Source organism: Zonotrichia albicollis, chromosome Z, assembly GCF_047830755.1.
Source record: "Zonotrichia albicollis isolate bZonAlb1 chromosome Z, bZonAlb1.hap1, whole genome shotgun sequence".
NCBI classification, from domain to species: Eukaryota; Metazoa; Chordata; class Aves; order Passeriformes; family Passerellidae; genus Zonotrichia; species Zonotrichia albicollis.
The window spans coordinates 86,562,144-86,576,281 of NC_133860.1; the positions used below are offsets into that span (position 1 = coordinate 86,562,144).

The 14,138-nt window shown below is 41.6% G+C and overlaps 1 protein-coding gene across 4 annotated transcripts in view; it reads left to right on the forward strand.

Annotated features, from left to right (window-relative positions):
- SSBP2 (single stranded DNA binding protein 2) overlaps positions 1-13,813 on the forward strand; it is a 136,159-nt gene extending 122,346 nt beyond the window's left edge. For all 4 annotated transcript variants that reach the window (XM_074533091.1, XM_074533094.1, XM_074533093.1 and 1 more), the window contains one exon: positions 1,534-13,813. In XM_074533091.1, the coding sequence (XP_074389192.1) occupies positions 1,534-1,563 (30 nt within the window). In that variant the 3' untranslated portion in view covers positions 1,564-13,813. The remainder of the gene's footprint in view (positions 1-1,533) is intronic.
- The last annotated feature ends 325 nt before the right edge of the window (positions 13,814-14,138 follow it).

A 14,138-nucleotide genomic window follows, 5' to 3' on the forward strand; every position in this document is an offset into this window, starting at 1 on the left:
TAATATCTGCCAGAAGGGCAGAAAGCACAGAGGCTCCATGAAACATGGTCCCTGCTGCTGGCAGCCCTTGGCTCCCAGTCTGGCACGCTCTGCTGTGCCGAGGGCAGCCAGGGTCACTGACACAGGGCCGTGGAACAAGAGGACAGCAGTGGTGCTCTGGAGAAAATCAGTGTTCTCAGACCCTCGGTGGTTTTGTGCTGCCTGCAAGAGCCAGGGACTCAGATTTCTCAAGGTTTTGTTGAGATGTGTCCCTGCAAGGCAGGAGTGGCACATGCCAGGGGTGTCCCTGTCTGCTCCCAGGGACTGCAGGCTCTGTAACATGGATTGCTCTCTCATCCTGGGGGACTGCTTTGCTTTCTGATCCATGTTTTGCCATTTGGCTGCTCAGAATAGGTGTTATCATGCAGTCCTTTCTCAGGGAGATTTGCTGTTCAGTTCACCAGGAATTTTGGTTAGGGGTAAGTAGCAATTCAGGGCTTACTAACAAGTTGAAAGTCCTAAACAACTTGAGAGCATGCTTTCCCAAAGTGATTCTCCAGATGCCTTGGCTCAGATACAGGAGATTACTGGAGCAGGTGCTTTGCTTTAAGCCTCAGAGCTGGTGGTCAGACCTCTGTAGTTTACATTACAGGGAAGACCCATCTATAATACTCATTCTATATGCTTGGACACTTGGAAATGGCCAGCTTGGAACTCAAGACTTGACGGGATATGTAGGGCACATGTGATTTTGCACCAGCAAATTTACCTTTCCTTTTCTTCTGTCAATTTTCAAACTGCTAATCTTCTTGCATTTTAACATTTTCCTCTACTTAGAGGATGTTAGACCAAATTAACTGTTTTTGCAGACCACAGTTTTCAATTTAAAAGCAAATTAGGCGTATGGATGTGCATTTCTTCTAGGCACTGTGGTGTCCCATTGATTACTTTAATGAAGCCCTGCTAACCTGAGGGTAGCTGTAGCTTGGGTAAAGGCTGCAGTTCAGTTTGTGTCACTACAGTTGTGAGTTGTGGGGATTGGGTTTTTGGTTCACATAAAGGAGAATGACCACTGGTGATTCAGCTTGCCCCCTAAAATTGCTAACACGAAATAATACAGACCAAAAGCCTAACTGAATCGCAGTCATACATATCTTTGTTCCTTTCTTCCCCTAAAGTAATCAAAACCTCCCCAAAATCTTGTGTGGTTCAGCTGGCCACGAATGCAGCCAGTGCATTTCAGACTAGGCACCTGCCCAGGTAAATTCCCCAGTGGGCAGCAGTGGGCAGGAAGGGGAGTGGAAAGCCTCAGTGAGGTATTGGTTCCTCACAGCACCCAGGTGACAGCAGAGCAGCCCTCGGGGGCATTGCCTTTCAGCAGTGGCTGTCTTGTGGCATGAGAGAAGCTCAGCAGAAGTTCTGAGGCACAAACTGAACTGCAGCCCCAAGAGAGGCTGCAGCACAGATTCAGGAGGGCACTCCAGGAGCTCTGAACCCATTGCTGCCTGTGGGTGGGGAAGAATGTTTGTTAAATTGTGGATTGCTCTTTTTCAGTACTCCCCTAGCATGACAATGAGCGTGTGACCCGTTCACAAGAGTCGCCATGAAGACCACAGTGAGTTGGCCCTCCCCAGAGAGCTACTGCAGAAGAAAATTATTCGTCCCAGTGTACAGTTTAACTAAAGGATCTCAGACACAATCAGACCCACCTGTTTGGTTTTTTTTTTTCTCCTACCATCTCCCCTGTTTTGTCAAGAAAGTGGGTCCCAAACACGCTTGAGACAACTGTAAGGAGTGGCATGAGAGAAGTGCCTGAGGTGGAGCTGCCAGCGCCTGTCTGTGTGTGTGTACATGTGTGGGTCAGCGTGGGGTGTGTGTGTGTGCCATCCAAACACACACACACACACACAGACCCCAGGACACTGTCAAATAGGATCACATGACATCTTACCTAGAAATCAGAAGTAGGGACTTTTATTCCATTTCTTTTTTTTTTTTTTTTCACGTTTACATTTTAATTATTAAAATTTGCTTTCCCTCTCCCATCCTGAACTATTTTATGTTGCATATATCACTGCTTTGTAAGTTATTTTTTAAGTTGAACTCAAAGGATAAATTCTTTTGATTTTGTTAGTGTCTGCCATTATGGATAGGAATAAAATTGCTTATACGAGCTTTCATTACCTTGTGTTTGATACCAGCTACCCTGTGAATCACAAATTGTACTGTCTCAAGAAATAGAAGAAAGCTCATCTTAATTTTTTGGAGAAATTTAATAACTTCCACCTAGTTTGGGGATTTTTTTTGATACTTTGCCTTTAAGAGAAAAAAAGCACTGAAGGTTATTTTTCTTCTTTAATTGAAGCCTAATATCTGCAATATCTATTTTAAATGGAAGCCTGAATTTGATACAAGCTTCTCAGTTTATATAGAGTACTATAAGGTTACTGTAAGTGAGCTCCAATTGCTATAGAATCTAGCAATAAAGTGTCAGGGCTTCTCCTGCCCTTGGAATTGAGTTTTCTATTTAGCATGGTCTTCTGTAGGGGTGGTAGTTAGTGGAAATACAGTAGAGTCCTTATCACCAAAACATTTTCCAACAACCTACAATTATGTTTCCCATTTTCAGCGATTCTCAAACATATATGAGCAATCTGTGTACCTAATTATAAACAGTATTTCCCAAGCCCATTTAGAAAATCAGGTCACCCTGCTGCTTGGGTGTGTGTTTTCTGCCATATCTGCCAGAATTAATTCCCACAAAACTTTCCAGTCAGCAGCCTTTTTTTTTTTTTTTTTTCTTTGAGCCAAAATGCCACAGTAAACTTTTTATGACTACTAGCCTTGTTGTGAGGGTGTTACCTTTTGCCATGAATAGAAAGGAGCAAAGGTCTGGGTCCTTTTAGAGGGGGAACATACAGTTAGGTATGAAAGCTGGGGCCAGAATGCAGAAAAAGGCCTAAAGGAAACGCTTCTGGAAGCATTCCCATTTCTCTTGAGGCAGAGCTCTGAAACCAAGATTATGGTACTTTTACTTAGTTCCTGATGATTTTCAGCTCCCCCAGGAAAACAGAGGTTTTCAGTTTGTAGTGATACAAAAGCTGATGATCAGCAATGCAGGCACAAAGTGGCTCAGCAGAAATTTGTGCCACAGACAAACAGCAAATTCCTCTCTTTGGACTTTCATCCAGAGGAGCCACTTGCAGAGCAGGAGCAGTTTGGGGATGTGGTATATCCATGTGCAAGGGGATTTTCTTTCATGAGCTTGTGATAAAGGAATATCACCCATATGTGATGGGCTTGTGATGGTAACTGGATGTGTAAGGAATTCTACAATCTCCTAACTAATTTTTATTTCCATATATTATACATATATGACATATGGAAATAAAAAGGTTTAACATGTTACTCTCCTGTTAGGGTTACTCAAAGATGAAAGTCTCAGAGGATCAAAATTACATTGAACTATCAAAGATTTGATAGCGTTACTTTTTAGTAAGAACTACTTGATTAGAAGTAAACATGACCTGGATAGTCATTATATGGTTTTGTAGGCTGTATTCTTATTGATTGTGAAGGTCACATTCATTTGCTTCTCTTTGGAAAGCACTTTTCCAAAGACGCTGGAAGACCCTGCTATTGGCTCGAATCACAAACACAAAATCAAGTGTAATTTCTTCAGACCCTTTGCTGTTGTCACTAACACCACTGGTGTGTCCCCATACACCCAGAGTCCAGGTGCCCTTGCAGCCTTGGCTGGCCACCTGTATTATCTGTGGTCACCCTCCAGGCACCCAAGGGCTCCTTCTGGCCCAGTTTGTCAGAGGTGTCACTGCTGCTGGGCTAAGGTAGATGGGAGCAGTGCATCGAGTGCCAAAGGCCATTCCAGGCCAGCGAGCTGGTGGGGCACCTGGGAAGGATGAAGTCTGACCTTTAAACCTGTGCATGGAACTGCTGACACAGATTGATATCAATATTAAAGCATGTTATCCTCACTTTGATACAGGAGCATAATGTCCTTTCAGCACACGATGGATTCACTGTGTCCTGCGTTTCTCACACCCACGCAGCCCCACGGGCAGCAGCTGGTGCCACTAATGCTTTGTCCAGGGCTTTACCAGGCTCCAGGAGAGGCCAGGTTCTGCAGCTGAACCATTAGAAAACAATCCTTTGTGCTAATCACTCAAATTCTAAATTACACCTTTGGATCATTTCTTTCTTAATACGCATAGGGCTTTTTGCTTGTCCATTTCTCTTTCCTTTGCTTACAAATCCTTGTAGGATTTTCATGGTACCTGGAGTATCGATATGGGAGGAAAGACTCTTCCCAATCACTCAGTTCTTGCTCCCTCTTAAATTTTTTATGCTCCAGATACGAGGAGCAATGTAACTGCTGTTTGGTTCTGTCCTTTTGCAACAGCACTGTTGATAATGTCAGAACTTGTCCAGCTCTGGTAGGAATTTTATTTTAAATGGTGCAGGGTAGATCTTCTCACACTGGCTTTTTAGATGGACCTTGCTCTTTAGTATAGAAGTAAATAGAAGGTGATTCTGTAAATGGGTATTTCAGGTAGAGTTGAAGTAAGCCTTCTTAAAACCAGAAGTGATTACATCTTAGAGTAGCAGAAACGGAGAGTGAGGGATCTGTATGCTGTGAGAACTCTTGCAAATATTCCAGCTTTGTAGAAATCACCTGAAACTGGATTCACCTGTGAATTTCACAGTGAAACCAGGGTCTTACCTGCAGCTCCAACCTATGGAAAGGAGTGATCAGATGCAGATGTATTTCCATGTCACCCAGATTTTATTGCCATGTCTAAGAGCAGGGTTTGAGGCAAGGAAGGAGTTTACCTGTCTGAATCACAGGTAAAGCATGTGGACTTGTGTGCATTAAAAAGTCACTGGATATTTGCATGCAGGGATTGCATTATTTTCTTAACTACCTGAGAATGAGGAAAAACTGCAGTTTGGAACTTGCACTTCCAACCCCCAGAAATTTCATTTTTTATTTGGATGTCCTCTGGTTGCAGAGCTGTAGCCACCCAATATGTCACATATTCAGAGTCAGAAACAACTTTCAGGCTTTCAGCCTGTTCCTCATAGTGTAGGATTAAATGTTCCATGTCCCAGGACATCCAGCTGTTCCTTTCCCTTCCAACAGGAATACCCAATGAGAAATACATAGGCTAATCATTTATTTTAAATAATTCCACTTGGGAAGAAGTGGAATAGAACCTTGCTTCTTTAAGGATGCATCAAAGGACAGCTTCTTGACCTGCGTAAAACCAGTGGAATTTTCCTCTGTTCTGTGGCAATACTGCATGTGCCAATGATTTGGAATTAGATTTAATGAGGGACCAGCTGTTACAATGTCTGGTGTTGATCACTTTATTCAAAAATGACTTTTCAGCTGATACATGTTACACAGGGTCCTATTTCTGTATCAGTTGTTTATTAAGTGTTCTCCCCTGTCCCTAGTCAGCTCTCATCCACTGTTGTTGCCATGGCTAAGTATGGACTGGATTCTTCAGTATTTCACCCTACACATTTGCATTTCAAGAATGTAAAATATACCTCAATGATGTAAAACGTACAGGTAAATTTATTTTTCGTTAATTCACCATAAGTGGTGATAGAACTGTGGGTGCTGTCACAGACACACTTGGGTTTGATCAGGCCTTAAGGATGGGAATGCTGACAAAGCACATCTTTCAAATAAACCCCTATAAACTACTTCAACACTGTTATCTCACAGTGAGGATCCAGTTCATGATTTAGTGATTCAAAATAATTCTAGAAATTCAGAAATAAATTAGTTAGGTTTAAATTTTGCTGTTTGCAGCTCTTTCTACTTTTCAGATATTGGCACAGTTCTGTAAACTGCTGCTTGTGCCAGTTCTGCTGAAACGCTGATGAAACCATTCACATAAGGTCATTTTTTGGGTAGGATTTCACCCTACTCTGGGTCATATATATAACTTACCTGTGGTGTAACATTATTTGGCAGATGTAAAAACCGAGTACATAGAGAAAAATACAGAGGGTCTGTTGAAATTACCAAAATGATGTTTCAACCTGAAAAGTGAGAAAAGAGAGTTTAAAGTACTGCTTTGAGTGCACTCCTGTATAGTGTCTATATATTGGAAACAAATTACAGTACCAAATCTAGAAAAAATAAACATATCATCTACTCAGCACATGAAAATTCTGATCCTGCCAACAGCTTCACCTTGATTTCAAATTGAGCCTGCACGTAGTTAATTTTAACCAGCTCTAAGAACAGGTAGTATCCTTCAGGAAATTAAAAAAGTAGGACTGTAAACCCATGCTTAAACATGGGCAGTCTAGAGCTCAAATTAAGTCTTTCCTAAGCAGACATTATTTCACAGATTTTACTAGTGCAGGAGCCTGTTTATGTATCAATAGTACTGACATGCGGAGCAGATTTGGCTTTCTTCTGTTTCTTACTTTATTAGAGCTTTGTTCACTATTACATGAACTATTTCTGTGAATTTGTTCTTTCATCTTGTTTTCAGTTGTGCAGCCATAGTTTCCCTCCACACAGCCAACAGCTTTGCAGTTTTAGTCCAAACTTCTGTTTGGTTGCTGTTCGTTTAAGCTTAAAATGTGTAAGAAAGCCTCTCATGTAATAGGAAAACTTGCCATAAAAATGTATAAAGGTTTTCTTGGGTACATGTTTTCAAATTTAATAAATGCAGTTTTCGGTTATAATTTGAAATGGTCACTTTCTAGCCACTACTTCAGTTTTGTGCACAAGAGAAATGGAGAGACAAAAAGAAAATCACCTTCTTTTTCTTTATTTTACTTCAGCATTGTAAATATTTGCTGAAAGACATGGTTCTGGGGAAATCAGATAAAAAAGAGATTTGCTGCCTAGTTGCTATAAATAATACAGCTGGACTTCATGCTGAAAGCTCCTTCCACGTCCCCAAAAGTGTACAGCTTGACATCCGAGTTGTGAGACCTTGCACAAAGCCGAATTCACCAACAGTGGTTGAATTTGCCTGGCCAGTGTTTCCAGTGTGTCCCATGTGGATGATGCAGGGTTCTGTGGTCTCAGAGGAGTGACTGAGGTCGGGCAGGCTTGTTCCCAGGGCCAGGTGGCTCAGGCGTGGGCAGTTACCCACCAGAAACAAGGTGTTCGTTCGCTACCTCGCTGTTCTCTTGAGAACTTGCACAACAATTCTTGCCGTTAGGTTCTGGGGATCCCTTCACGATTTTACAATGCTGAGACAAGAGGCTGCATTTTGCTAAGAGAAAATTCTGGCAGTTTTAGCATCAGTTTTCATAGGGAAACAGCACAAAACATGGGGATTTTGAAAGGTGATGTGTTTTCAATAGCCTAGGAAATAGACTGTACAGTCTAGGAGTTTGAGCTATTGCAGAGATACTGAAATCTTCAGTAATTGCTTTTGATGGGGAGAACTGTTGTTGTGGAACAACTGCTCTGACCCCTGAGGAGTCAAATTGTCAGCTGGATGAACTGGATATTTTAGGCTTCACTTCTGTTGTTTTAATCGTCATGTTTTACCCTCTCTCACTTGGACTTCCCCAGTAAATGTACTGTGCCAGATCTTTGCACAAAAATAAGAGCATTTTGCCCAACAAGCACGCAGGAAGTTGTTCATACCTGTAACTAGAGCCCTGCTGTCAAGAGTTTATTTCATTAATAGAGAGGAATTGAGTATAACACCAGATGAGGTGTGGCAGTGCAGCATCCTGAGAGCTCTCAGTGCTCGAGATGAGGACAGTTAGCATCCCACATACTCACAAATCAGACGAGATGGTTCCTAACAATGATAGAAAGTAGCTTGAAAGAAAAGATTGTTTTTGTCTTGCAGATAGGATGAAAATAAAATTCCAAATACAGGATATATTTAATTGAGATAGAAATTTACTAAAGCTCTCTGTAACAGAGATGCAGAGCACATCCAACAGTTTAGTGGGAAAGCAAAGTGGTGTTATTAAATTGTTGTCAATAAACATAACATCCAAAAGCAGGTATAAGCTATTTTCAATTTCATTTTTCTAGTATTTTTTATTTTTTCTGATTATGTTGTAGTTTTTATTTGATTTGCATTTACATTAATGGATACAGAAGAGAACACAAGTTCCCAAAGTAGGGCTGGAACGAATTAGGGCTAGAATTGGAGACGCGGAAGAGTGGCGTGAGTAAAGCTGGAGTTTTCTGTGAGTTATAAATCAAGTGAGTTTTTATAATACTATTTTTCCAGGGCAAAAAGCATCCATACCATAAACTTTGGCTCTGTCATGGCTGTTTGAGAAGTGTGAATCCAATTGCTGTGTGTGCTTGGACACCAGTTTTGAGGGGATTTTTTTGGTTTTTTGCAAGTATCCCCTTGGAGTGCATCTGCTTTGTGCATGTTTGGCTAAAACCACAAAAACAAACCACTTTTGTTGATATGGATTGCTGTACACGCATCTGGTTCTGGTGGAAAGAGGATGAAGTTTTGTTAGCTGGTGGGTTAGCATATTTATGTGAATTACTTGCAGCACTGGTAAACTACTGTCAACTTTGTTCACATTGCACAACATACTCTGTGTTGTCTATTGCTGGTGTTATAACCTCGGTGATCCATGCATATCCTGTAAATTCCTGTAGGGTTTGTGTAAGGAATCTTGCCACCACTGCTTGCTACTGTAAATTCTTGTTTTAAAGCAAGAGGTGGCCTTTGACTGTACAGCCATGTGTATTATATACTGCAAAAGTCCTTGTTCTGTCCTCTGAACTCGCTGTCCACATAGAGTTGAAGCTCTGTTAAGCACGCTTAGTGGTTTCAGAATTTATTTCAAACAGCAGATCTATAAGCCATTTGCAGAAATATTAAATGTAATGTAAGAGAATTCAACCCAGTTCATATGCTTTTCTGAGAGCTTGGGATTGGATTGGAGCAGGCAGCTGCAGGTTTTGGGGCACCCCAGGTGTGCAGAGAGGTGTCCCAGCTGTGCAGTGTCCCCTGGCAAAGGGGTGCCCCAGGCACAGCACCTGGGCAGGCTGCTGCCTTACAAAGATGTGTGAGCTGGTGTGTTTTTATTCCCCACAAACTGCAGCAGTGCCAGGACAGAAGCCCATCTCTAGGGGCACATGAGAGGCACAGCTCTGCCCCTGCATTGTGTCCTCGTCCCCACCCACCGTAGGCTTTACTTGAGGTGGTGTTTTAAGGAGATTCGAACTCTCTGTCTGGTTACTGAGAGAGAAAAATAACCTGAATTCTGGGACTCTGCATTCTTTTTTTACAGTATTTTATGATATACAACAAAGACCTGAAAATGTCTGTGTGTTCTTTGCTGGTTTCTGACATCAGAATTTCAAGTCCTGTCTAGTCTGAAAGGCAATGATGGGAAAAGCGAAGAAGCTTGGAAAGTTGAAGGGGATTCTTACTTGGATTACTTTAAATTCTGTGTTTCTATTGATAGTTGAATTAAATGAGTAGGCTAATCTTTAGAATTAAGGCAGTCTTAACGACTTTGCACCTTCACCCTTTCATGTAAGACTTTGAGAACTTGCAATAAGTGTTCCTCATGCTTACAGTCCAATTTGTAGATAAATTCCCTGTATTTCTAAGATCAAAAAATATTTCTACAGTTATTTCAGCCCTTTACAACAGGGCAATCCCTGTCCCATAATCTCAAGCATTTGTAGGTGTATTTTAGACAAAGAATAACTTTCAACATCATAAATGAAACTAATGTTGAATATTCCAGTCTCTGGAAGTAAAGGAAACCTCAGTAATTTTGCAAACAAACCAGCAAGAATGAAACTTGTCTCTATAAAAACTAATGTAGAAAGTGCATGCAAAACTTGATACTGCCTCTGACCTTAATCGTTACTATTGATACTATTGGGGATCTCACAAATGTGTGTTTCAGAACGCTGTATTTCTCCTCAGTGTGTGCTTCATCCTCATTACCGACAGCTCCTGCCAAGAGCCAGCCCACGCCCAGCCAAGGTGTGGGGATGCAGAACTCCCACAGCACCACGGACACGTGGGCGTGTGTGCGTGGTGTGTTGGGATGAGTGACCACTCCGGCTGCAAACCCCTGCAGACCCTGAGTGGAACTCTGCAGGGCGGCCTCTGGGCTGCCTGGGAGGGCTGCAGTCCCTGTGCAGTCCCAGGCAGCTCCAGGTCGTGCTTTGGGGGATGGTCATGAACTCAAGCCTCACTGTTGAGTGTGTGATGAGCTCCTTGCCAGACTGTGAGCTGCAAAGGCACGGCTGGCGTGGGTCACTGACCCACAGCGTGTCTGGCTGGGAGCCTCAGACAGGCCTGGGACAGGCCGGATTGTCATGGTGATACTGTGCCACCCCATCAGACTTGTTTCCGCTCCATGCTGTGGCCTGATTCATCCTGCCCTAATTTCAGCTGGCTAAAAATTACAGCCTGGGTCTCCTGTGTGAGTCAGAGGAGGGACACGAGTGGAGATGCCTCTGGAAGATTGCATTGTGGCATCATTTGCCCTCACCACTGATGAACGGCTGGAATTAGGTGGGATGAATCCAAGTGTGTACAATTGGCTTCTCACACCTCTACACAAACTTGTATTTATTTGAGCTTGGAATGGGCAAGAATAATGCAGCTCCTTTGAACCTGAATCCGAGTGTCTTACAGATGACTTTCTGAATTCAATCTCAAGCATGAGATTTCTGCCCTGTAGTGCTATGTTCTTTATTTTGCTTCAATTTTAATGAACAGCTGTAGCTTGAACTTGCAAATTGTTGAAACATTTCTAGAGGGATTACCCCTGCCTAGGAAACCTCGCCTTTATTTCTCAGAGTGGGCTTCCTTGTTAACCTGCACTGATTTTCTTTGGAAGCAACGCAGGGTAGAACCATTGCATAGATCAATCAACACCAGCAATAGCATATACAGCTTTTAAATTCAGCTGTGAGCTCGTAACTAAGATATTAATGTTCATACTTTCCAGGTGTAGCTAAAGATTCCTTTCCTGAGAGCTTTAAGGAATAAATCTAGGAGGTCGTGGTTGAGGACTGTGAGAATACATGTAGTAATGGCAGTTTATGATAGGTTTTGTGAGGGAAATGTGCGATAAGCGTGTTGGGATTTGGTGTGCTGGTTTGGAAATGAGGGAATATCCCGTGTCAGATAGAGCAGATCTGCAGGCAGAGTTACTGTGGGTTAGCAGAGCCTGCTTCCAGCAGGTTCCTCCTCTCGTTCCCCTCAATCCCTTCCCCATTACCTGCGGTACGAAATCCTGACAGCAGTTGTGCCCGTTGTTGTGGCGAGAGAGGAACAGCTCCAGGCTAAAGCTCAAATGCTGTAGCTGCACCTTCAATCTTCATTGGGCGTCCACGTTCTCAGAGCTGGGCTGGGACAGCAGTCGCCTCCACAGCTGCCCTGTAATTTCATCACACAAAAGTGGGTGTCACTTTTTATGAGTTTAACAGGAGCAGTATTGATCCATTCACTTCGTTTCCGAAGTTGTGAGTCATTTGCTGTTGGAAATGATATAGATATTGTGTAGCCGTGAATAGAAAAATTGAGATTTGTTTCTTATGATGAGCTGGTACAATTCCTGCTCTGCTGTTCAATATTTTTGAGTGCTGAAGTTAACCAAAATGCTAGTTTCATGGGTTATTTCAGCCTTAGCTCTGCGTGAAAATGGGTGTGAAATTCCAGTTGCTGTTCCTGGTTTCTCTGTGAATTCTGAGCCAAGGGTAAAGCAGTGGGAAAGATTGTTGTGGCAGCCACTCACTGACACCTTTTCAGATGCACAAAGCCATTCTGTCTGTCATCTGACGGTGCTCCAGTTTTCTCACTGGGTCACCATGTTGTTGCCAGCCAGTGGAGGAAAGGTAGATGAGCTCACCACCTGGCAAGAGTAGAAATGTAGCAAGTAATGAGCTATGTTCTCCAACAGTCCTTTATTTGTAGAGCTTCACTTTCAATTAACGTTTGTACCTTCAGTTATTATTGTACCATTCACTATCTTGAGGTGGTATGAGCAGAAATTTATGAATATATATAATTTACCAGAAATATAGGCTTGTATTGTGCCTTTATAATTCTCTTCAGCTTCAGTATGTATATGCTACGAGCAGATGAACTTCCTCCCTCTTTTGGGGTGTTCTTTACTGCAACAGTAGCTGATGGCTTCATTAATATTGGCTCTTTTAGTCTCCTGGGGCTAACATTTCTGTTTTTCTGAGTGAAAATGCCATAGTGCCCTCAGCAGACATAAGCACAATGACATAACACTGCAGTGCATGCTGTCTCTTAGCTTCTCTCTACACGTGCTTGCATGTTGGAAGATCTGAAGAGCTGCTGTGTAAATTGCTACATTATTTACCCAATACAGGTGGTTTTCCGCATCCCTTTTTTGCTCCAAACTCCCATTAACTCAGAAGTTAGTGATGGCTCAAAGGGGGGTTTTGGAAGCACAAAGGATGCAGGAAGCAACTCTTCAGTAGTTTACAGGCTGCTATAAATGTCTTTTCAGCAACGAAATGTAGCATTTTAGCAGTAACTTCCTAGTGAAAACACTGAGCGTGCTTATCACTTAAGATTTTAAGAAAAAAAGTGTCAGACTGTGTAATTGTATCTCATATAATTTTGACACTTAACCAGTTTTATCTACGTGTTCATGCTATACCAACCAACACAGACCTGAAAGGTGACAGCCATGTTTTTGTTACACAAGAAGTCACAGTTTTCCAGAGGTTCTGAGTTTCTGTTTCTTTACCACATTTTCACTGCAGAGGTATTTTTCTATATAGTTACCTGAGGCTTCTTTTCACCAACCAAAAGAGTCTGTAGCCCTCTGCACTGTGAAAGGCAAAGCCCTGTGGAGAGACACAGGCTTCGCACTTGCCCAGCAAATGAGCAGAAATTTCACCCAAGCCATAAAAGCCTCTTATGTTAATCTCTGTTTATGTAATTAAAGCAATTAGGGATAGGAGCTTCAGGAATAATGAGGTCTCTCTATCCTCCATTTACTCTCTCTGTGCTTCATAGGGATTTAAGGGTTCTTTTCTCAAGGCTCAGCTGTGTCTCTTCAAACCAGTGCAGTCCAAGCATCGTGTGAGATGCAGTTTATGGAGATAGCATTGGAGCGTGAAAGATTTACTCCTGGTAGCAAGGAAAAACTCGTGTCCCTGTGGACATGGACACTTGCAAACAAGTCTGATACCGAGAATTAAAACAAATGCGTTCAAGATGGTACCAGTACATCAGACTCTGTTCTACAGTGGGGTTTTTAGCTTTTGTCATTTGTATTTTATTTTGTGAAAAAAGGAGTTGGGGGGATCTCAGATCACATGGGGAATATTAGAAGTATATCACTCAACAATCATTTTATAAAGTCTAACTTCAAAATGCACTATGATTTATTACAAAAGTATATTTTCTTCTGTTTTTCGACATGGTGGTTCCATTTTGTGATAAGTTAAACTCAGCAGTTAATTTGTTGCACTGCCTGGCTGCATGAATTCATCCAGTGTACATACGTACCTGTGCAGCATTACTTTTGGGGTTTGTATTTGAATTTGCAGTATTGATTATTATTTTTGTATTTTACTTTGCCTCTGTTATTGGAATTGTAGTAAACATAATTTATACATATGATTTTACAACTGTTTTGCAACTGAAAAGTCTCCTTTAAATTGTAAAGTTTTATTGATGGATACTCATTAAAATGGTATAAGAATTATATTAACAATTGTTTTGTGTTTTGATGCTCTCTGTATATAAATATATGTCTATTTATCTGTTTAATGGTGCTTGTGTCTTGCAATTTTGGATACATTTTAGAATAAAGTTTCATTTTACAAGAAGTAGTTGTATTTTCACAAGCTGTGTCCCAAAACAACCCTGCAACCAAACACCTTTTTTCCATAAATAACTAGGGTTATGAAAGAAGCATACAAAAACATTTATAACTTCAGGGAATAATACATTTGTCTCTGGAACATAGAAGTATGCTGAAAGTATACAGAATGCACAGCTCTATACTGCAGTTGATTTACTGCACTAGCTGATATCTGTATCTAAAACGTTCCCAAAACTATGCATTTTGGAGCACTTCTTTCTTGCTCTAATGGCTTTACTGCACAGATATATTCACATCTAAGATTGAGCTTGTTGTTATTAAGTAGAAAA